This window comes from Enhydra lutris, unplaced genomic scaffold (genome assembly GCF_002288905.1).
Source record: "Enhydra lutris kenyoni isolate GAN:26980312 unplaced genomic scaffold, ASM228890v2 scaffoldscaffold46, whole genome shotgun sequence".
Taxonomy (NCBI): domain Eukaryota; kingdom Metazoa; phylum Chordata; class Mammalia; order Carnivora; family Mustelidae; genus Enhydra; species Enhydra lutris.
The window spans coordinates 1,669,470-1,692,788 of NW_019154130.1; the positions used below are offsets into that span (position 1 = coordinate 1,669,470).

At 54.4% G+C, this 23,319-nt stretch overlaps 1 protein-coding gene across 1 annotated transcript in view; it reads right to left on the minus strand.

Moving 5' to 3' along the window:
• The window catches only part of LOC111156437 (transmembrane protein 132C), a 196,597-nt gene that overhangs the window by 18,368 nt on the left and 154,910 nt on the right, over nucleotides 1-23,319 (minus strand). The window contains exon 6 of the mRNA XM_022517341.1: nucleotides 6,169-6,312. Coding sequence (XP_022373049.1) covers nucleotides 6,169-6,312 — 144 coding nt within the window. The remainder of the gene's footprint in view (nucleotides 1-6,168; nucleotides 6,313-23,319) is intronic.

Below are 23,319 nucleotides of genomic sequence, written 5' to 3' on the forward strand. Positions count from 1 at the left end.
CTCAGATCTGCCAGGAAGGTCAAATGAGAAATCCTGCAAATGCAGGAATTAGCCCAGTGCCTGGTACACGGCGGGCGGGCAGGTCACGCCGGGCCGGGGAGGAGGCATCTGCGGAGGGTCAGGCAGACGGACCACCTTAGCCCCAGAAGTGTCTTTACAGAGGCTCTGGTTCCTGCCTGGAGGAGGGGCGTGGAAAGACGTTTCCAGAGTGACAGCTTTGAACAGATCGGGCCTATCTCTCCAGGAGTTCATGCCGAGTCACCGACACCTCGTCCCGGGGAGCTGTCTGCCTCATTTTCCTCCGGTGATGTCACCTGAGATCCCAAAGTGCTGGGAACCAGGACAGAAGGCCCGGAGCAGTCCAGTGATGATGCGGCTGGGTGCCCCATGGCTTCTCTCTGAACTCCAGGCCGGGCAGAGCTACCCAGGGGAGGGGGTAGCCGCTCCCTGAACATGGGGCTGTCTCTCTGTCACTGGGGGTGAGGAGCAGAGGGTGTAATCGCAGGGGTGTCCAGGCAGCGAGCACGGAAACAGTCCAGCCACATGTTGGATGGGGGCATATCGGGAGGGGTGTCCTGGGCCCCGGGACCAGGCCCCCTGGCTGTGACACCCTTGTCTCCCCTCTGGGAGCTCGGGGGCCAGAGGAAGCTGGGTCTGAGTCTCAGGCAAGCCTGCTGTATTTATCTGGGTGTTTTCCTCTTCTGATTCAGGATCGCCCCACTCAAGCTGTCCACGCGCCAGGCGTCTGCTTCCTTGGCTATTACCCGCTGGCTTCAACAGCCAAACGCAGGGCCATGTCCTCCTGGGACAACCAGGGACACAGGCTTGCCGGGAGACTCCCAGAGAAGTCAGACTCCTCTGCTTCCTCCTGGCCAGTGGCTCCTCTGGGGCACGTCACTGCTCTGACTAATGTCACCAAGAAAAACCAAGGAAGGAAAGTGATTCACGGACCGGGCTGGAGTGGTGCTTTCTTCCGACCCAGGCCACATTAAGAAATGGGAGGAAGGTCCTGGGACAGGGAAAGGCCAGGTGGCAAGGAGTAAGGGTCTGGGAGGGGAGGAGTCCCATTCCAGGCACCTGTTCTCTCTCCTGGGCCCAGCCCTTTTCAGTGGAGGACCTCGTGTCCGCCCATCAGTGGGAGGAGCGCACGAAGCCCCGCCTCTGGCCTCAAGAATAGGGTCACGTGACCACAACCAGGGCTGCGCATTCCCCTGGCGGCAGTGGCTGACTCGGGGTGAACCCATGAGCTACCTGGTGCAGAGGGAATCTCGGGCGCTTTCCGGGCTGCACTAAAGGCATTTGTACATTTTTTCCTGGGATGTTCTACATGTACAAATGAGGTTTTGTAGCCATTTGCAGCCATCCTGGGACTGGACGACTTGTCTCAGAATTCAATCAGCACAAAAGAGACAGAAAGTCAAAAATGAAATATTGATTAGTTCCCGTGAGCCCCTGGGTCCAGCCATTGCTCTCGTGCGGGGAGCGTCCTCACTGGGCAGTGGAGACGTCGCCGGAAAGGACCCGGCTGGTGCCCGGCGCCCGGCCCCCTGCGGTCCAGGAAGGCTCTGTGCGCCTGGGTCTGCTTTCACTCCGTGGCTCCTGGGGATGAAGGTGCTTCTCCCAGCGCCCTCGGGCGTGAGTGCAGGGGCCACTCTTCCCTCCCAGGGAAAGCCTGCCCCCTCTCCCTGGGGCCCAGGGGCACCACCCACAGCGGGCCCGGCCTCACAGACAGACCCCCAGGGGCTGCTGCCCAGAACCCAGCTTCCCAAGGACTCGGAGCTTGTGGATCCAAAGCGCCTCCAGCAGAGAAGAAGCTTCGAGCCCACGGGGGCAGCGCCCGGAGGAAACTGAGGCCCCTCCCCGAGCGAGGGGACAATGCCCCATCCTTAGCTACAGGACACGTCTTTTTTCCAACGACGCTGGGGTATGGACGGATGGGGACAGCCAGCACTCCGTGGGGGTCACCAGGGCCCTGGGGCTGCTCAGTCACATCCCACATCCCCTCCCTGTTCCTGTTCCTGGAGACTTTGTCCCTGGAAGCCGCTCTTCCTCCTGCTGGACGGACATCCACGCAGACGCTCCCGGAGCGCTCAGCCTGCCCCCCACTCACACTCGATGCCTGCAAACCCACACTCGGTGCTGAGCGCACCCCAGACCAGACTCTCGGCACCGGCGGCTTCCCTTCCCCAGACGCCCACCGCTCAAGGGCACACCGGGGGGTGCTGCAGGCAGACGAGGGAACAGGCAGAACCGTGTACATGCCGGGGCCCATCTTGGCACAGGGGGACGGACCGTGCTTCTGTGTGCCTGATCATCCACGGGGAAAAAGGGACAGAAGGAGGGCGGGTAGGTCCACACTGACCCCCGGGGGCTGACGGATACGTAGGGGTGTGTGTGTGTGTGTAGATTTGACAGTTACAAAAATTGTGGTGAAGGAAGTTTGTGTTTCGTGATCTCATGTTTCAAAAATTATTTTTCTATATATGGATACGCATCGATGTGTCAAGAGATGTGTAAGAAACGCTCGCCGAACTGCTTTAATAAGAGACCACATACTGTAGGATTCCATTTCTATGAAATGTCCAAAAAAGGCAAATCTATAGAGACGGAAAGTAGATTAGTGGTTGCCCAGGGCTAGGGGTGGGGACGGGGATTAACGGCAAATTGGATGACAAAAATATTCTAAAACTGGGTCATGGCAATGGTTACCCAGCCCGGGAAGTTCACTAAGGTATCGCTGAACTATACCCACGAAGCGAGTTGCAATTCTAATTATTTTAGCAACATCGTGCGTAGCACATGGGCCCACAGCCCCCAGTGTCCCTCCCGGGGCTGTTGAGAGGGTGCCTGAGCGAACCCGGCTCAGAACTAAGCCCTTCCCATGTGTGGGCTACTAGGTCAAGTCCTTTTTGTGATTGATGAAACTTGATAATCGCCACAGTGGCCTTCTGGACTAGGGACTGTGACGGTCCCCACTTTCTGAAGGAGACCAGGCAGGGGAGAGGATGTACGAATTGCTCAAGACTACAGAGCTCAGGACGGCGAGGTTGTGAAGGCTTTGGAAGATTTCTCCATGGTTCTCTTGCACATCCTACAAGCAAAGCCTCTATTGCCTTTGTCTGAATGCTGTTTTTCAAGGATGTCCAACTAACGAGCAGCCTTGGAAGGCAGAGACAGGGTCCCCTTAAAGAGCACAGGGCAGGCATGCTTGTGGCCAAGCAGGACAGAGACACACTCTCTCCCTCTCTCTGGGGTGAAGGACAGGTGGGCTTTTTGCCTCAGTCCATGGGCTGCTCTGACCGGGCATCTTGGATGTTCCTGGCTCCCACGCTTCTGGAAGGTGGATGTCTCAGATCAAGGGGCCAGCATGGTCCGGTCTGCAGCCCGTTATTAAGGACTTGGGCCCCCAAAGCCCAGGGCTCTTCTCTCACAACCGAGCCTGCATGCACAGGTGTCCCTGGTGTGGCCCCTGGCATGACCCTGTGGGGAGAAGAACTCAGGCATCTAGGGCAGGAGACACAGAAACACTGGCCGCACTCCGTCCCTGACCAGGGATCGCTTCTTCCAGCAGCAAACTGGGGCATCTTGTTTTGCCCACTTGTGCCCAGGGAGGATGTCAGAGCCTTCGGCATTGTCTGTAGAACTCAGCTCGGTCCAAATCCAGACCCTCCTGCACCTGCCACAGGTTCCCTCCCTGCCTCCTCCCCACGGCACCCTGAGCTGTGTCCCACTACCTCGGTAAGTATCGCTGACGTCATCAGACGCTGAACCACAGGCTGAGTCTGCATCCTGGGGACGGAGTCCAAGTCCGCCCAGCCCGCTTCCACATCCCCCCCGGCTTCTGCTGACCTGGGATGACCCGTTGCTTCATCAGCAGCCCGGGGCAGCGACTCCAAAGTCGTTCCAGGTGGCAATTTTTAGTTCGGATACATTTGTTTCTCTAAAGATACTGATCCCATTCCTGGAAACGCTAGTATATTCCTGGAAACACCAGGAATACTAGCTTTCTCTTTTCCTTCTCTCTAAACCGGTTGTAAGTAACGACTCCACGACAAACTCATTTAAGACGAGCTAAAGGCAGTTACGCCAACAACTACAGTGAAACTTGTTTCTGGGGATTTTGTCGGCTCACAGACTTTTTAACCCCTGTAGAGAAGTTGTCAGTGTGAACGTGTCCTTTCAAAGGGTCACAATTCCTTACCAGGGGTCCTGGCTCTTAGGGGAATTGTAGATCGTTTGTAAAGAACGAGGGTTGCCAAGGATGGGGTGTGTGACTGTGGCTGGGGCAGGGCAGGCTCCGGATCGAACCAACGGGCTCCTCCCCACCTTGGCCTCACCAGGAATGTGAGGTGATTCGGCCACAAGTGGGGTGATGGTCCAGCCAGAAAGAGAGCAGGCTTTCCTCAGAGCACTGGTTCTCTAACACACAGACAGCCCCCCAACAAAGAATTACCAGGCACAAAATACCGTCAGAGCCGACATTACAAAATCCTGCCCCCGTGTTGAGATCTTTGTGTCCAGTGGAGGAGCCACTGGCCACGGCGGCCGGGGGGCCCTGGAGTAGGGTCGGGTCGGACACGTGCCCTATGTGCATATATGCAGTGGATTCGAAAGACTGGGTGCCAAAAAGTAACCAAATGTCGCATTCATCATTTTTATATCGATTGCATGGGAAATGATCATGGTTTTCATATGATGGGTTAAATACATGCACTTAAAACGATTAGCTTCACTGTCCTTCCTTTTCTGAGTGGGACCACTGGAGACACTGAAACCACGTGTGTGCCCCACGTGGCTTCTCTTGGACAGTGTGGCTCAGCACTTCATCCCCTCCCCCTCCTCCCGCAGGCCTCTCGGGTCTTCTGTAAGGCACTGTGGGTTTGGGACCGCCATTACTCATCAGTCACTCTCGGGGGAATTAGGAAAAAGCATCTCTTCCTTGAGATGCTGCCTACAATAGTCAGGAAGTGGTGAGAACATCCTGGTGTTGCTGGGGTCCCTTGCCGCCACTGGGAGGTTGTCACGACCCAGAGAGCTTGCATGCTACCCTCTGCCCAATGCTCTGAGAGTGATGGGTGGTCGGAGCCGAGAGGGGTTGCGGTCTGCAGGGAAGGGTCTTTCCACCCTAAACCCCTCACTCAGTGATTTGTATGGTTCTCTTCGACGACATGTACCGCTTTTAACCCCAGAGAAAAGACTCTGATGCTATGTGTCAGACCCCATTTGAGGGAAAAAAACCCATTATCCGCTTGCTTGCCTTGGATCTTTTATGTTTTCTTCTGGGTGTGTTTCCAGGACTACAAAACATATGGAGAAAGACCAAATGGTTCATTTCGGGCTTGGAACAGCCCTCGTTCTCTCTTATTCCTTGAACAAGCATTGTGGGCACATCACAGTGAATATTGGCGGGAAAGACCAAGAATTAGGGTCATTCCACCAAGAAACTTAGTCTCTAGAGCAGGGCTTTTCTAGAGAAACTTTTCCCTGGAAAGGCGAACGAATAGATGTGTTAGTTTTGTAGGTCATCACGGGACCCTCCTGCAGTCATGCAAAAGCCATCACAGACAATACAGAAATAGGTTTGAACGGCCACATTCCAATAAAACTTTATTTACACAACAGAGGAGGGGGTGCTGGATTCGACTCACCATTCATGATCTGCCCTGTCAGTGGTTCCAACAACTGCCCATGTGCCGGACTCACATTGCAGATGTATTTTTTGCCCATGAATAAAAATTATAATTGGTTGTCCATGGGGGAACACAAACGATTTTTACATAAAATCCAAATCTGTAGTTTCTTTTGAGAAGACAGCAATACTGAGCCGGGTACTCCCAGCCATGACTAGCAGTAGCCGAGGACGGGCTGTCCTTCTAGCCCAGGGCGCGTCTGGCTTACCACTGCCCCCGGGGCCGTCACCTACTTGCTTCCTCTGCGTATTCGGGGTTTGAACCGCAGCTCAAAGCATACTCGATGAATACCGGGTTGGGAGTGATGCCGATATGGAACATTGAAATGGAAAGATTTAGTGGAGCGACTGAAAGTGTGGTGTACGTAAACCCACCAGCTGAACTGCTCATTTCTGGGCAGGGGGCGAACCTTCCCAGCGAATGAGGTGCTCAGCGGAAGTTCCCATCCGTCCAAGCAGGTGATCAGTGGGGCGCTTACCTTGATGACGTTCTCGTCTGTGGACTTGCACTCCACCGACTCCGAGATATCTGTAACGGCGCTGTTCTCCTCCACGGAGACCACCTTGATGGGCAGGGATACCATCTTCCCCGTGAGTATGGCGGTGTTCAGAATTTCCGTGTCCTGGCGGAGGAAGCAGACGTACCTGGGTCAAGGGAGCTAGTCAGTGCTCTGGGACACTAACGGGAACCTTCCAAAGTGTTTGCCAGGTGGTCCTTGTCGAGAACCTGATGCCGTAGCCCTCCCCTTGGGCAAAGAAAGGCCGTTCTTGGGGATCATTTTCCAAGAACATTTAACAATTTGGTTTTACTTAGGATCATCTTCTTAGGGACCCACTGCAATGGTTATCGGGTACTTTTTTCTTCCTTTGCCAAGACCGAGGGGAAGTGACGTTATCAGTTGGGTTTGGGTTGTAGGCAACAGAAAGGAACTCTGTCTAGTCTGAGCAAGGTGTGGCGGTTGTTTGAGTAATGCGCCTCCCCACCCCAAAGCCCGAGCTCTAATCTCTGGAACTGGAGAGTCTATTCTGTTATGTGATCTAAGGGCCTTTGCAGTTGTGATGAAGGGACGGATCTTGAGACGGGCAGACTGTCCTGGGCAATCTGAGGCAGACCCAACGGAATCATGAGAGTCCTTCATAGGAGGTGACCATGAGGGTCAGAGGAAGAGGGGACAAGGCGGGTAACGAGGCAGGGGTCAGGGGGATAAGATCACGACCTGGGAGATATGGGGGGCCCCCAGGGTCTAGAAAAGGACCAATCCTTGCCTACGGCCTCCAGAGGGAATCCAGCCCTTCTGACTCCTTGATTTTAGCTTTGTAAGACTCACTTCTGATTTCTGATGCCCAGAACTGTAATGTAATAGGTTGGGATTCATCTGGTATGGAAGTAGGGAACTAACACTGGTTCTTATCAGCTGGGTCCTGGGCAGCTCCCAGGGTCACAGGAAAAGTTGCAGCAGGCCTTGGAAAAGCAGGCCCCTGACGTGATTCCAGGACATTGAAAACCGGGAAGTCGGGGAGTGGAGTGAACGGCTTCAGCCATTTCTCTTCTGAGTCCCTCTGCTGAGGAGCTACATTCTGGGGGTGGGTGTGGGGGAGGACAGTCTGGTTGGTCTCGTGGGGGCTCAGTGCCCATCCCTTGTCCAGGGAAGGATGGCCTCCCTGTGACTCACGCTGACCCAGGAGAAAGGCCACTCTCGGAAGAAGAGGGAGTGAAGAGAGTCCTGGCCAGCAAACCAGAGCCGATGTCTGCTCCAAGATCAGTGAGTCAGTCACTTTTATCCCCCGATGCCCAGGATCGCTAGACCTTGGTGACGGATGCTGGACCGCCGGGTGCCGTCTTTCATGCAGACTTTTATGCAAACCAAAGGCTCTTTCTCCACTGTCCGTGGGAGCCCTTTCCATCCCAGCTCTGGGGACTTCGGCTCATTCCGTTCACACCACGATCGTGCAATACAATTAGCATCGCGTCTCCCACCCAGGCAGGGATGTTCAAAGTGATAAGAGAGTCTCTTTTCTGTCTGGAAGCCCTTTGGTTGTTCTTCCCTTTAGGGCCAAATGAAGATTAAAAAAAAAAAAGAAGAAAAAAAAAAAAAAGTCTGTGGCTTTGGGACGTCTGTCCGCGCCTTTTACCTCTGGGTCAATTCATCCCAAAATCTGGCTCCAGAAACACCACTCCTCTTTGAAGCCAGAGTTGTAAGGAAAGAGATTTCCCCACTTCTTTCTCCAGGGAAGCAACGGACCCAGAAATGACCCTTTGCATTAAACAGGTGCACATCTGAAGGAGTCATCAGTTAGGAGCAGAGTCCCAGCCTCTCTCTGAGGCTGCTGCCCACCCGCCGGTGGGGACACAGCCCTCTGCCGGGGCTTCTCCTGGGTCCGCAGGATTCCCAGCGCCGGGGCTGCAGCCTGGCGGCTCGCACACTGGCCATTCCCGATGCTAAGAATACCGCGGAAATTCCCCAGTCCATTTTCAGGTTCATTACAGGTAATGCGCTTGGAGCTCAGTCTTTACATTTTCTCTCTCAGAATGGTCTTTGGCTAATGGCTTCATTAAGCCAGCAAGCTCCCTCGTGGGTTAATTGTGATTAGGTTCCTAATGGTCATTGCAGGTACACACGCACACACACTCCCTGCCCCCACCCGATAACACTTCCTGGCCCTAAACAGAATCGTGTCCAGATTCAGACTGGGAGGACATAGTAGCAGTCTCCCTGGCCACCCAAAATTCCAGGAGCAGAGAATTAACTGTCATGGAGATTCCAAATGGGTAGAGGAAGCGTTGGGGGGGTCAGTGGCTCAGACTGAGTCGAGCGTCTCTGTTTGAACTGCGGATGCAGGGGCATAGGCCCGTGGGCTCGGCTGGAGAGGTGCTGGGGAGGAGTCACATGCTGAGTGTCCTCTGTGGGTCCCCCCAAGCCAGCAGGACTCATGTTCTCATAAGAATAAGAAGTGACACCAGGGATGCAGTTGTCTGAAAGTCAGGGAGAGACCTCGGGAGAAACCAAGCCTGCCAACACCTAGATCTTGGACTTCCAGCCTCCGGAACCATGAACCCTGTTGATGAAGCCCCAGCCTGGGGTCGTGTGTAGCCCTAGAAGCCTGTCCTGTGCCTTAGCACAGCCCTGGACATTGAGTTACAAAGCGGGGCCAAGGCTTGTCCTCTCTCGGGACCTTGAGAAGCAGTCTGTGCTATGATGAAGAAAGGGTAGAAATCGTGGGATTACAGAAGGCAACAGCAAATGCTGCGGAAGCAGGGAGAACAGAGAGAAACGCAGGCTTGGGCTGGACACATCACCCAGGTCTGGCAGGAGACGACGTGTGTCTGGCCCCAGCGACCCAGGAGAGGGGGCGTGGGGACGGAGGGAAGCTTTCCTAGAACGAAAGTGTGTGGTATGTGTGTGCATGTACCTGTGCGCATGTAGGTGTGGTGTGGACGTGCATGTGTGTGTGCGTGTGCAGTAAGCATGTGCACGCCTATGCATGAACTGACACAGCAGGCACAGAGGGACACATGATGGGTTGTCCTCCCAAATCCCCTTTCAGTCAAGGCTAATTCAGTGTTTAGATGAGATGCCAAGGACACTATTGAAATGCATATGACTGTCCCATTTTCAGGAACCTACCCAAACCCCCGACCTGGGACTCAGGGAAGTGTCTCCCTGCAGAGCTGGTGTCCCCTGCTTCCTGGCCCTCGCGGCCCTGAAAGCAGGTCCATCACCCCGTTTCCCAACCACCCCAGGATGACAGAGGCAAGACTCTGGGAAACATTTCCTCTCTCCAGCTCTGGGGTTTCCCCGCCCTCCGTCTCCTTCTACCACAGTCCTGTTCTACTGAAAAGAATCAATAAAGTTGGGGACCTTAAATCGCTGTCATTTCAAATTTGAAGAAAGCCCGAGGCTTCGGAGAAAACATACTTTGTTGTGTGAGGTGCCCTCATAAATGTTAATTGCTTTGGCTGTTTCCTGTATTTTTACAAATCGTATTTTAAATTTTTAAATAAAGACAGATTCTGGAGTGTGAAACAGATAGACGGGTGTGCACTGATCCCGGCGACGCTCTCGGGAAGGACAAGAGGGGACACATGGACACACCCAGCGGTGGCCAGCAATGGCCCGCAGACCCATACCAACCATGTGAGGGGACTGAGTACAAGGAGACACATGGAAGGCCACACGGTGCTGGGTCCCATTCATGTGAGATGTCCAGGACAGCAAATCTGTGCAGATGGAAGGTTGCCAGCAGCAGCGGGGGAGGGGAAAGTGCAGCGACGGTTCAAAGGGCAGGAGTCCAGTCTGTAGACAATGGAAACCTTCTGGGACTGGGTAGTGGTTGTGGCATCGTTTTGTGAATGTCCTGGGAACCACGCAATCATGGACCTGCAGACGGCGACTTTGATGGCATGTGATCCATCTCTCAGCACAGAAGGAGGAAGGAAAGCAGAACCACGGGAAGGCCATGGCCAGGGTCATATCTAGCTTGGCCCCAGGTGAGCCCCCAGGCCTCCGAGGAGCACCCAGTCCCACTCACCCACAGGTCACGCACCCAGAAGTGCGATCTGCAGCTCTGAGGCAGGACGCCTGGCCTTGAAGCCAACAGTGAGGGTTCAGGACCACGGACAGACCCCGCTGATTGGTGAGAACTTTCCAGAGGGAGCACAAACAACCCCTCTCAAGGCAGATGTCCCTGCAAGCCATGGAGAAGCCTCATTAGTAAAAACCCCAGGTCACTTTTGGGGAGCTCTTGCTATGAGCCAGGGGTCGCTCAACACCGTCATCTCTACCCCCAACGCATGAAGCAGGTAGTCTCACTAGCCCCGGTCTGCAGACGGGGAAACCGAGACCCAGAGCTGATCGAGCAGCTTGTTCGGGGTGTGCAGCACGAAGGGGACCTCAGCAGGTTTGAACATACGTCTCCAGGGCTGAACCACCTGTTCTGATGGCGTAAGAATCCCAGGAAGGAACGGGCATGAGTCCTGGCTCTGCCCCTTCCTTGCTATTATTTAAATTCTCCAAGCATCTGCTTCTGGGCTGTGAACCTGAGAATAATTAGTATCGTTGTGAAGATTACCTCTGATAATGTTTACGAGCTGCCTGTCCGGGCTCGGAACAGAGTCCGCGTCGACGGGGAGGGCAGCTGGTCTGCGTGACTGGGAGGGGTTCGGGGCAATCAGCCCACAGAGGCGAGCCCAGCCTCTGCGCCGTGTGTGCGCGGTGTGCGCATGTGTGTAAGGATAGAAGATTACAAATAGGACATGTGTGTCGCATGCATCGAACATGCAAAATCTGGAACAGAACGTTACCGCGTTTTGTGTTCACTTCGTATTTTTCCTTTTGTAAAAGAGAGAAAACAGGGCTTATGACTTTGAAAGCTCTCATTTCCTTCAATCCGGTTTCCAAATATGCTCCCCAGAGGCACCTGCCATCGGGAACTTGACGTCCATCTTTGATGTCTGTGATTTTGAGCTTTTATCAGATTCCCATATACGTAAAGAAACTACAGCATCGTTCCCTCCATTCATGTTTTTCGCAAACATGTCTTCTATGCTGTTCACGCCAACGTCTCATATTGGACTTCCCTCTGCTCGCTTCTTCATCTCGCTCATTGCTACGTTTTCCCCATCTACCCGTGTCCACCTGGCTGGACCATAGCTCTAGTCTGAGAGCCACATCTACATGCTGATCTAATTCTGTCTCAGAGAGCAACTGGATGTCCATCATATGCCTTCTCTCTGTTCTACTTTTCCATCCACCCACCGATGGGAGTTCAGGAAGTTTCACACTCTGCCATGACAACGAGCTCTCTCTCTTCTATGCATGTGTTTAAGATTCCCCAGCACCTCTTTGTACCCGTGGAATTGCTGGGCTGAGTGGCACACACGCTTCCCCTTTCCCCTGCCATACCGCCGCTCATGGTCATGTTCTCCGCTAAACTCTGAGCAACAGCACGTGAGAGTGCCTTCTGAAATTCTTGCCAGAATGTGGGTGGTTATGTGTCAACATCACCAGGTGACAGTCCCCATTATTTCATCAGACACTAGTCTAGGTGCGACTGTGCTGGTAACTTAGCAGACGTGATTCATGCCCGTAATCAGTTGACTATCTGGAAAGCAGATTATGATCGCTTCTCGGCCTTTTGGCTAAGATCAAGTGTGGAAAGCAGATTACGTTAGACAATCTAGGTGGGCCTGGTTTAATCAGTTGAAGACCCTTAAATGCAAAGTTGATCCTTCCGGAGGATGAAATTCTGCCTGAGGGTTGTGGCTTCAGTCTGTGTGCCAGAGAGACATCCTGTGGGTCTATGGGTCTCCCTCTCTCCAGATAGAAAGATCTATGTATCGTACATGCCACATGTGTGGTTCCTTCCCTCCGTACTGCACTGACGGTCTAGAAAATGAGTCAGTGGTGGGTTAGCATGGGTGTGATGGACAGGTGGCCCATCTTGCCTTGGACTCCAGAGGACACACTGGATGGGGGCATGAGGATACTTCCCAGTTCTATCCAAACCCTGTGCTAGCTTCCAGTAACTCAAACCCAGGCTTCCCTCTTTCTGCCTGTGGCCAGAGAAGCTGTCCACTCCCATGAAGGGTGGAAGAGGAGCCAGCTGGTCTGAAAGCCACATGTCCCCCTCCTGGCTTTGAGGGAGAAGCTGTGGAGGGGAACCTTCCAGCAACACAGATGCCGACAGACCCAGCATGTCTTGCTGGGATCTCCTCCAACTGCGGACTGACAGTTTCTCCTCTTCCCCGAGGAAGGCAGCTCAGAGGGGACTGGATTAACGGGAAGTCTGCTGTTTACTGATTCATCGTTGACGCTGGGGTAGAGATGGCAACCATGTGCTGCTTCTTAGAATGGATTTTTTTTTAAATTTATGTAATTAATTTAAACATTTGCAGGAAGGGAAGGTTGCAAATACAACCTCGCACATACATTTCCTAGGACGTTAGATTTTGCAGACCAGTCGACAAGATCAGGGGCCAAACCTCGCCCTCTGTCTGCTTTTATATAGAGTCAAGTGCCAAGAATGGCTATTGAGTTTGTTGAAGCATTAAGAAAATGTAACAGACACTGTATGTGTCCCTATACAGCTTAAACTGCTCGCTGTCTAGCCCCTCCTGGGAAAAAACGATGCCTGTCCCTGGAAAAGAAGGTCATTTTCCTAAAATGGTGAGGCTCTCAGTGCATCTCCTGGGGGCCTCTCCGGTTCCCGTCCAGTTCCTCTGGAGGTCAAGTCCTTCTGCTTCGCTGGACCGATGGGGCCGGCATCCCTGTGGATGAGAACTCCCGTCATCCTGATGGCTTTACTCTGCCTCAGTTGTAACCTGCTGTCCTGCACTGGGTCCCCAACCGGACGTCGATAGCCATCCCACAGCTTTACCTGCTCTGGACTTGGTAGATATGCTGTGCAATTACCAGCACTGGTGCAGGAGTCCTGGGTGCTCTGGACACAGGAAAGCATTGCACCCAGGGAAGAGCAAGGACTTGTGCTGGGCCCGAAGGACGTTTGAATGACAGCTGTTTTTACAGGTGGATCATAATTCGCGGTAGTGGTTATTTTTGTGATATTTGCTTCCCTGCATGGTTTTGGCTCTTGCGGGGAGGTGATATGTTTACCCAAATAATAGGAAGATCCTTCATCTGGCCCTTCCAGACATCAGTGTGGAAGACAACATTACAAATGACCGCTCCCAGAGGAAAGATGGAGAAAGAAAGTCAACAATGTCTTTCTCCAGGTCAAATGAAGCGTGGTCCGTTGGCAAAGCACGCCAGGGGGCGCTACCAGAGGCACCCTCCTGGCAGCCGGATGGCACGCTGGCTCAGGCAGCAGACTCTCGGGAGATCAAAGGTCCAAGTCTGGAAATCAAGAAGAAAGTCCAGCTGCCAGCATTTGGGGGGCCGAGACCCTCATTGCTTCCATGAACACAAACTCAGAGCACCCATCTTGCCGTTCGCACACTTGCTGTGTGGCGTTCCAGGTCCTGCCTTCTCTGTGCTTTGTCTCCCTCATCTGTGAAATGGGATAATCCCATTTTCCTCCGGGGACCTCTGAGAACGTGAGAAGAAGGTACGCAACCCCTGTGGTTCAGTGCTCGGTACAAAGATGGCCCCTCCATGAACATTAGCTCCATCCGGGAAACAAAGTCCAGGAGCCGTGACTCTGGATTTCAGTGTTCTATGTCGCCAGATCAGCCCCGAGCTCTCAGCTGTAAGATGGCATGCATTCAGCTGTGACTGAATTGGGAACTAATTTAGCATTGCTTGCAAGTCGATGGAGGACCCGTTTAACTAAGCTTTCAGTTCGATCTGGACAGATCATCAGCGGGACCCCCAGGAGTGGTGGGAATGGGCTTTGCTTATAGGTTGCAGACCCTTGAAGTTGAACCCCAGGGTGCGAGCAAGGGGGAACCTGCGGGTGCTGATCCCTCAGTGTATTTGGGGTCTAGGACTGACCTTCCAGGGAGTGATAAAGCTCCCCCTTCCTGAAGTAAAGAAACAGATCTCCCCCGCCCCCGGCCACCCCGCAATCCATCAGCCTAGCAATGGTGAGGCCAGTCGGCAGGATAATATGTTGAGAGATTCGAATAGTTGAGACATTTGAGCAGGCAACATGGACTCCCCAGATTCCCAAGACAGCAGAGAGTTCGCAAATATTGACAAAGCATCTTGGCCAAAATCAGGAGAGAAAGGGGGTTCCCCTTTGCCCCATCCCTCTGGAGCAGAACGTTCTCTCTTCTGGTGTTTGGATTGTGGGAGAGGGAGCAAGCACCCTGTCCTGGATGGTCCTTCTGGGAAGTCGCAAGATGCTGTCTAGTGTGTCTATGCAGAAACACACACACACACACACACACACACACACACACACACACACCACCCTCTGAATCCCAGAAGTGGCCCAGAAAAGACAACGGAGACAATAGAGAAATGAATTGATTTGGTTTGGAGGAAATAAACGTGAATGACATTGTAGCACAAAGGGGCTATTTGCCACTCGGCACCCATTCTCCTCTTTTTCTTTACTAGTGGAGCTACAATGTTTTGGCGAGTGGGGTGGGGGAACAGGACCCCGCTAACACACTGAACTGCTCAGTCTCCCTTGCAGCAAGGGGTGATCTGGTGACCCAGTCTTAGCACAGACCTTCTCAAATTGTGCTGCTCAGACCAGCAGCTGCAGCATCACCTGGGAACTTTAGAAATGCAGAATCTTGGGTCTCATGCTGCACATACTTAAGTCAAAACTCTTGGGGGCGGAGCCCATTAGCCTGTGTTTTAACCATCTCTCCAGGTGCTGCTCAAAGCTTGAGAAGACTTTTAGTGTAAATGTAAGTGGAAATATTACGTGGCACTATAGGAATCTGCTTTGTGGGAGCTGGACTCCATTCTTTTTGTCCCTTTTCCAGCTACCTGGAATACAGATACAATGGCTGGCACATGAGCAGCCCTTTTGGACCATGAGGCAAACCTGGAAACGACAACCACTCCCTGTGCATGATCGGGTAGAGAGATAGAAGACTCAATGTGCAATAACTAAGGAGTGGCCCTGGCTTAGGTATGTGAGATAAACTTCCTTTTTGTTGTAGCTATTGCTTTTCAGAGTCCGTAAACTCAGGCAAACCTAAGGCCGCCTGGGGTGGGTGTTCTTTGCGCCCTTGAGCCAATGCACAAAGACTGCTGTTTGCCATACCGGCAGTGGCATTTCTAGCGGGGGAACCATGAGAAGGCCAGGGTGCTGCTGCTGGCCTGCACTGGGAAAGGCAGAGGATGGCGCTATTGCCATTCCTATCAACCAAGCGAGGCTAAAAGCTGGGCGTTCTGAGAGCCGGCCTCTGGCAGAGACCAACAATCCACCCGCATTTGCAATAGCGATAAATAAATAAATAAATAAATAAAAATAAAAGACTCCAAAAGGGTCCTCATTTTCCCAAATCAAGGCATCCTAGTTAAAATGATGCCCCGACCACCTAGGAACCAATTGGTATGCTGATTAGGGAGGGTGCTTGAAAGAAGGTTCTGGATTCAGGGCAGGGGAGTCCAGAGAAGAGCCATCCGATGAACAAACTGACTTTGTTAGGGGCGAGCAGCGATTTACATAATCCTGGTTAAGAATATCTTATGTACACACAAGGGCGTTGCGGGCGGGGGGTCTCTCAAATGTGATTTTTCCCTCTCACCAGGCGAGGCAGACACTCAGCTCTGCTGCATGGCCGGGTCTCATGAGCTTTCTCATCAGGAAGGGAAGGGGAACTTTATCCCCGGTGGCTTGTAGGCGGCAGGCCTGATGGCACAGGCCCAGCTGGGACCTGCCGCCTCCTCCCTGCCCATTTCCTAATGAACCGCTCCCCGAGTTCCACATGAAGTTCTGGTAAAATGGATTTTAAGAATCCTCTGGGAGACCCCAGTGGGGAGTGCACAGCTGATGGGGACGTGGACGCTAACATGCTTGCAGCCACTCTGAGTCCTCTGGGAGCAGCCAGGGCCCGGAGGTGGAGGGGCCTAGAGGGGACCTGGGAGTGTCTCCCCCATGACACAGCAGGACCTCTGCCCCCTGCAACGTGTCAGCCCTTCACGTGCAGTTGTGCTCAGCTACACTTCCTCTTCCGCCTGGCTTCCACCGCGGTTCTTTCCAGAAATCCTAGCATGCTGCCATGGGGCCCCAAGGAGGGTCCGCACCCGAGGGCAGGAAGCCTCCCAGCCGCCCGCACCCCCTCCCTGGGCAGAGCGCAGAGAGCATACTGGGGCTGAGCAGGAAGACCCTGTAAGGCCGCGGATCCTGTCGGACTATTTATGGGGTGCCTGAGAGGTCGGGGGCACACATTCAGCATCCTGAGAGATTGGGTATAGTCTGGGAGGTTTTAGGGCTGCTGTTTCAAGTGCCACACACGGGGCGCCCGGACCACAGGAAGGTGCTCTCTGACCAGCCGGTGGTCGAGCAGGGGATCCTGCCTCCCCTCCCACGGCTTTTGGTGCCTCCTGCCGTGTAGACGCCCGGCTTCCGACTCTGCCTCCATGGCCACTTGGGCCCTCCCTGTGCATGTCTGTGACCAGGTTTTCCTTCCACCCTGCGGACATGGGTCATCGTGGACAAGGGCCTCCCAGTGACTTCATCTGGCACAGACCCCATTCCAAGGAAGGGCACATTCCAGGGCATCGAGGGTGAGGACCTCCACCATCTCCTTCTGGGGGTATGAATCCCTGGGACGCCGCTCCATCCTCCTTGGAGAACATCCGTGTGGATCTTTGCCACATTTGATCTTCATATGGCAGAGTAGAACACATTACTGTTGCCATGGTGGGGGAAACTGAGGCCCAGAGGACTTACACTCAAACTGTCCTGCCTCCTGACAGCCAAGCCCCCTTCCGTGAGCTCCTTCCTTTATGCAAACAGCCCCTCTGGACCCACACTGAGCCTGGATGTTAGTACCGTCATCAGTGGTAAAAACACCAACCCCCCATGGCCACGTCATGGTTCAGAGTCTTTCCAGGCTGCTCCTAGCACCTCTGCATGTCCTGCTCTAGTCACTCCTCCTGACAACCTGGGGAGGCAGGTACTCCGATGCCCCCGACCTCGGAGGTGGGGCTCCCCGGGGCTGTGGGAATGGGGGTCTGCTGTCCAGGAAGGCATAGCGGGCAGGTGTGCCTCTGGGGTAGAGGCGGCCCCCTACCCCCACCGACACCTGCTCCCTACAAACACTGCGACGTGACTTCCAGAAAGCAAATGCATACATTAAACCTTTCAGGAAAGTATCTTAGAAAACTCTATGACTCACAATAGTATATAAAAATAAATATAAATTATACATGGATATATGATTCAGGCACCTGACACCTCTCAGGCCACAGACAGACCACCAGCTGCATCTAGTTGCCGAACATTTCCCTCCTCCCAGAAGAAACCCTGGGTCCCTTCGCCGTCCCTCCCCAGTGCGGGTGGGGTCGTCTGTGACCAGCTACTCTCACTGGCCACCGCGTTTTCGAGGGGCATCTGGGTTGTAACGCGTATCAGCACAACACTCCCTTCCGCGCCCATAGCCTCCCAGGGCTCAGACAGAACATGGTTCGTGAATCCCTTCGCCCCCCGACGGACATCAGAGCGGTCACGAGAGGCCACTGCTGGGGATGACTGAAGCACATGGTTTCTGTGGGACGGAGGTTTGCATTTCCACCTGGGGTGGGGGGTGCAAAGCTCCTTCTTAGGACCAGGTGACGGGCCATACTCTTCCCTGGGACTAAGAATCTTTAACTCTTCTGCCCTCAAGGAGCCAGCGGGAGCCGGAGGACTTGTGGCTCCCCGTTCCCCTCGGAACCCTTTCCTGAATGCCGTGCGACCCACTTCTCTGGCATCTGGGCAGAGGAAGGTCATTTCAGGGGGTCCCTTGGTCAAGCAGCCGAGCCCGTGGATGGGCCATGCTCTGGGGCCACGGCTGGGAGGGCAGATGCTGACCAGCCGGTGGGGGCTCACCCCAGGGCGCCCCGTCCCCACCCCGACAGGCACGCGGGTGGCAGCTCCCTCTTTCGTCCGTGAATGCAGCTTCTTGTGACTCAGAACGCCGTGTCCCGAGCCCGCACGTTCCTAGACGGTGTGTCATTAATTACAGCCCCCGCCTGCGGCTGCCTTTCCAGCTGCGTCTTAACGGGCGACCCCTCCTCGCTGACCCTTTGTCAGCACAGGCGTTCTTTGTTGGCGCCCGCGTCCCTTCCGAGTCTTGAAGCGCGGATCAATGGGGTGTTGTGAAGCGAGCTTGTCTCACTTCCCATCTCGGGGGAACAGGAAAGGGTCCTTGTATGTGATGTGCACAGTCTGCTCCTGGCACAGACCCTACCCCACGGCCAACAAGGGCCCCCTTTGATGTGCGGGGAGGATGGCGCTGGCTTCAAGCATTAGCTAACCTATGTGGCTGGGCCATATTTCAAGACAGCCTAGTCTCCGCACAGCACATGGGGGGAGGCCCTTAAAGCTGAATGAGATCATGTCCGTGCTCTGCTCCAACCTCCCCCTGCTTCCCACCTTCTTCAGAGCCAAAGCCAAAGTCCCCGGGACAGATGTGGACCCCTGGCACCTCCTTGCCTCCCTCTTCGTCTTTTCTCCCACCCATGTGCCTTCCAGCCACCACGGCCTCCGCTGTGCCTTGAATGTGACCCAGTCCTCGCGTGGGCTGTTCCTTCTGCCCGGCACGCCTTTCCCCCAGATGTTTGCATGGCTCCATCCTTGCCCTCGCAGGGGTCTTTGCTCAAATGCAACCTCCCCACCCTCCCCCATTCCCTGCTGGGCTCCCCAGGGCTCTGACCAAGAGGGAGTCTGTCTCCCTGAGTCGGCCTCCCAGGGCCCAGGCGTGTGGCTTTTCAACGAGGACAGCTGTGCTAAGCACATCAGTCACTAAAGCTAACAAGGCTCGTTCCCGAGCTACCGCAGGCCCGTGTCCCCGCCAGCACTTACCCCGGGGGAGAAACAGACTCACAATAGTAAACCATTTAGCAGATCAATCCTGGGGAGTAGCAACTTGTCTCCAACAGCAGCAGAGAGCAAATTTCCCTCCCTCCCCGAGGATGCATGCTAACAGCTCCGCGGGCTGGCGGGAACAGACCAATAATTCTGGGTTCTGTCTCTACAGGGAAGCCCACCTCCCACCTCATTTACTTCCAATTCATTCATGGGGCACCCGGGGATGCTGGCGTCCAACTTCACTTATCCATCAATTTACTTCCAACACGAGATGGAGATTCCATTCCAGAACGCTCATTCAAAACAAGAAAACAATTCAATTTAAGAAGGCACACGTCTCCGGAAGGTCCAGCTCTGCAACTGAGTTATTAAATGGGACTGTCCTTTGGGATGGCACGTGGACTCTGCGGCATCCATCTCCCTGAGAAAGGTCACATTTTTACAATGTAGCCGAGAATGGAGGCAGTTGAGAAACATGGACTATTTCTCTAAAGCTGGAGCATCTGTTCTCCATATGCTTGCTATGTAGAAACGTTACTGCTGTGGGGGGCGAGGGTGTTCTGCCCCAGCAATGTGATGGAGGAGGCAGACGTGGCCGGCAGACCCGGGGCTCCTTCTGCTCCTACGATCCCCTCTCCTACCAGGAGCCCACACACACCCTGTGTACATCCTTCCCTCCAGCCTCTCCCTTTCCTGAACTCCTGGGAAGAACGTGTGTCCTTCCCAGACCCCTTGCAGCCAACACAACGTGAGGGCAAGTGAGGCGTGTGCCTTCTGGGTTGAGCCGGGTAAGAGCGTGCCACTCTCTGCTTTCCCTCTCTCCCTGGTTGGGGTGAGGTCGGGTGGCGGGCGGCTTGGGTGGTGCGGGTCAGATCCCCGAGTCACCAGATAGAGGAGAGCACAGGACGGCCCCAGTGGGATTTAGGGGGCTGTGATCGGCAAACTCAGCCCTGTTGACTTACTGATGCCAGTGCTGTCTACTGTGGGAGGTAGTGGGACACACGCCGACAGGTCATCCCGAGAAGCCAGGTGTGGTGTGCACGTGGGGACGAGAGAGCTCGCCAGTGGACCCCCCTACATTCAAGCACGGTGGACAGAGCTAAAGGGTCGTCCCCCACCAGCGGTTCTGGGTTTTCAGAAGGAACCACAGACGCAGAAAGTTCCTGCATCCCTGTGCCCCGTTCATTCCACCAAAGCTGTTGGCACAGGGGACCCCTTTCCCCTCGAACACGGCCTGGCCACACCCATCACAAGCCCACGAGCCCCATGTGGCCATCGTTACGAATCAACCATGGAGCATCTACAAGGAAATCGTGGAGGAAACCACGCCTAGTGGCAGGTTCCGGTGACACACAGTGGCCCAGCATGTGCTGGCGGCTCACGTGGGCACACCGGCCACGGCACACACTGGGCTCTGAGCAGAATGGCGTTTAGTCCCTGGGAACTGTTGTTTGCTCTAGGGCCCTGCTGAGGTGAAATGCGTCTACTGTAAAATTTAACCATTTTTACCTGTGCAGTTTGAGGACTTTCAGAGACTTTACCCAGCGAAGAATCACGGCCACAACAAGCGTTAGCCCGTTTCCACCCCCAGAAGGTTCCGTGTGACATTTACAACTACCCTCTGCGCTGACATCAGGCCCCAGGCAAACTGCCTTTTTTAGGAAAGCACACAGCTCCTGTCACGCATCGTATTTTGATGCTCAGCTTCTTTGCCCCCAGTTTGCGGGCGCATTGCTACTTTCCCCCTTTTACCACCGGACGGTGTTCTGGTGCCCGGCTCTCCCCCCCTGCTCAGTCGCGCCTGGCCCAGCTGAGGGAGGTTTTCATCGAGTCCGGTGTCTGGCAGTCACGGATGCCTCTGCATCAGGACACCTGCCTACCGGTCTCCTCGTGGGCACGTGCTTTCCCATCTGCGGACACCCGATGTAGAACTGCGGGCTCGTGAGCATACGAGGGAGATGCCCAGCCGCCCTCCAACAGCCGCTTGGCGTTTCACACCCACATCTCATGCACGCACGCTGCCTCAGTTTCCCCGCATCCACGCCAGCACAGGGCATCCCCCTCGTCTCTGTTTTGGCTGTTCCCCTGAGCGCGAGGCACAATTTCGTCGTGCTTTATATCCCATTTCCCCGTGACTGGTAACACCGAGTACTGGAACTCTCCTAAGACTTCAGATTAAAATGAACGACTGCGGTTAAGCCTCAGCTCAAATTCATCGGACCGTTGCTCGCTCCGACATTATTAGATGTAATCTTTAGGATGTGGGAAAAAAACAGGTAACAGGACCACAAGGAGGCATGTTGGCCCATCTCACACACACACACAAAAGACAGGAAGGAAGGAAGGAAGGAAGGAAGGAAGGAAATGAAAAGAAAATAGTAACTGGGAGCTTGGTGATGCACACCTAAAAACCCCATTTTATGTGGCCAACCATTTCAATTCATTACCAACATATAGATAATTGGAAGTATCCCACAATGCACTATCTCACGTTTTCTTGTAAAACTGGGATTTCACAAAGATACGTGCCCCTCGTCTACACCTGCGGAGTCAGGGTCTGAATAACGGGATTTTTAGGGCACTGCGGGCAGCCGGCAGGCGGGCGGGCGCGGGCATCACCGTGGCGGCTGGGTGGGCTCTCTGCCCCGCGTGAGCGGGCTCCGCACTGAGGTTTCATTACCTCCTCCTTAATTGCTCACGAGGGTGTCTGCTCCGGCATCTGGGTGAGTCCCCGGGAACGTGAGGTCCTCATCAAAAGAGCACACCCAGACAGCCACCGCCGAGAGGCTCCCTCGATGCTCCGGGCGGATCTCTCAGATGAATGCAAACCTTTTGCAAATGAGTGGAGGAATTTTCCAGTCTCCTCGGCCTTGGCCCAGCTTTGCAGATGTAATTGCGAGCACGCGCAGTAATCTGGTGGTCAGATCCCTCGTCCCACACGGCGCTCCTGACGCAGCGGACAGATAGGAGCCCGGGGGGAGAAAAGGGCATCTTGCCTTTCTTTACGGTGATTAAGGAGAACCAGGTTGTTTCCTGCATGGCTTTTCTGGCAAATTCCAACAAGGAGCCTTCTCCAGGGGTCCGGGAGAGACGATCCCAATATGAAGGATCCGAGTGGCCTTGGGAGATGGGGGAGCGTGCCACTCCCTGTTTGTAAAGTGCTCTCCAGGACGCAGGTGGGGCTGTGGGGAGGATCACAGCACAGACCCCCGAGTCAAACCCACCCCTGCCACGTACTAGCTGTGTGTCCTTGGCAAATTACTAAACCTCTCTGTGCCTTAGCTTCCTTCTCTTTACACAGGGGAGACACTAGTGTCCGTTGGTTTTCTTGTCTGGGTTTCCTGTGGCTGCGATCACAGAGCCTCACACCCTGGGGGACAGGAAAGTCCTTGATCACAGCTCCAGGGGCTGGAAGTCTGACATCAAGGGGTCCGCTGGCCATGCCCCCTCTAAAGACCCTCGGGTGGGACCCTTCCTTCCTCTTCCTCCTCCAGTGCCAGGTGGTAGCCGCGTGCCTGGAGCTTCTTGGTCTGCGATGGTCTCACTGAATCTCTTCCCGTCTTCACAAGGGTTTCTTCTCTCTGTGCCTCTGCGCCTTCTCCCTTTCGGTCTCTGATGAGGACATCCTCATGGGTTTAGGGCCCTCCATGCCCACCATGAGCTCATCTTGCCCCTCTTCACTTAACCCTATGGGCAAAGACCCGAGCCTCACAGGGATGCTCAGAGAATATGTTGGCCATTGTTGGCTGACCATTCCTGAAGGAGCTGCTGGTTTGGATCAGCGAGCACATGATGGGCGGCATGTCTGTGCAGGGACGACAGCTCAAGCAAAGGTCTAGAGGTAGGGGCTGGTCATGTGGGGGCCACCCAGCACGTCAGCCAGGCTGCTGCTAGAATGTGGGAGTGAGCACGTGGGGGCCAGTGTGGTCTGCGCGTCCCGGGGTCAGGACAGGTCTCTACAGCCTGCATTCCCACCAGGGACTGTTTCAAGCCTCCCCCAGAGAGCCCTCTGGGTGTTTCTTGTCACCTCTTCACCCTTATCTCAGAGAGGTGTGATATTTGCAGTATTTGAACTAGGCTTTAACACTCTTTTAAAAACCCCGGCTTTTTGAGATACAATTCACGTGCCATACCACTTGTCCACTTAAAATGCATAATCTAGTGATGGCTAGTAGTTTCACAGGGTGGTGCCT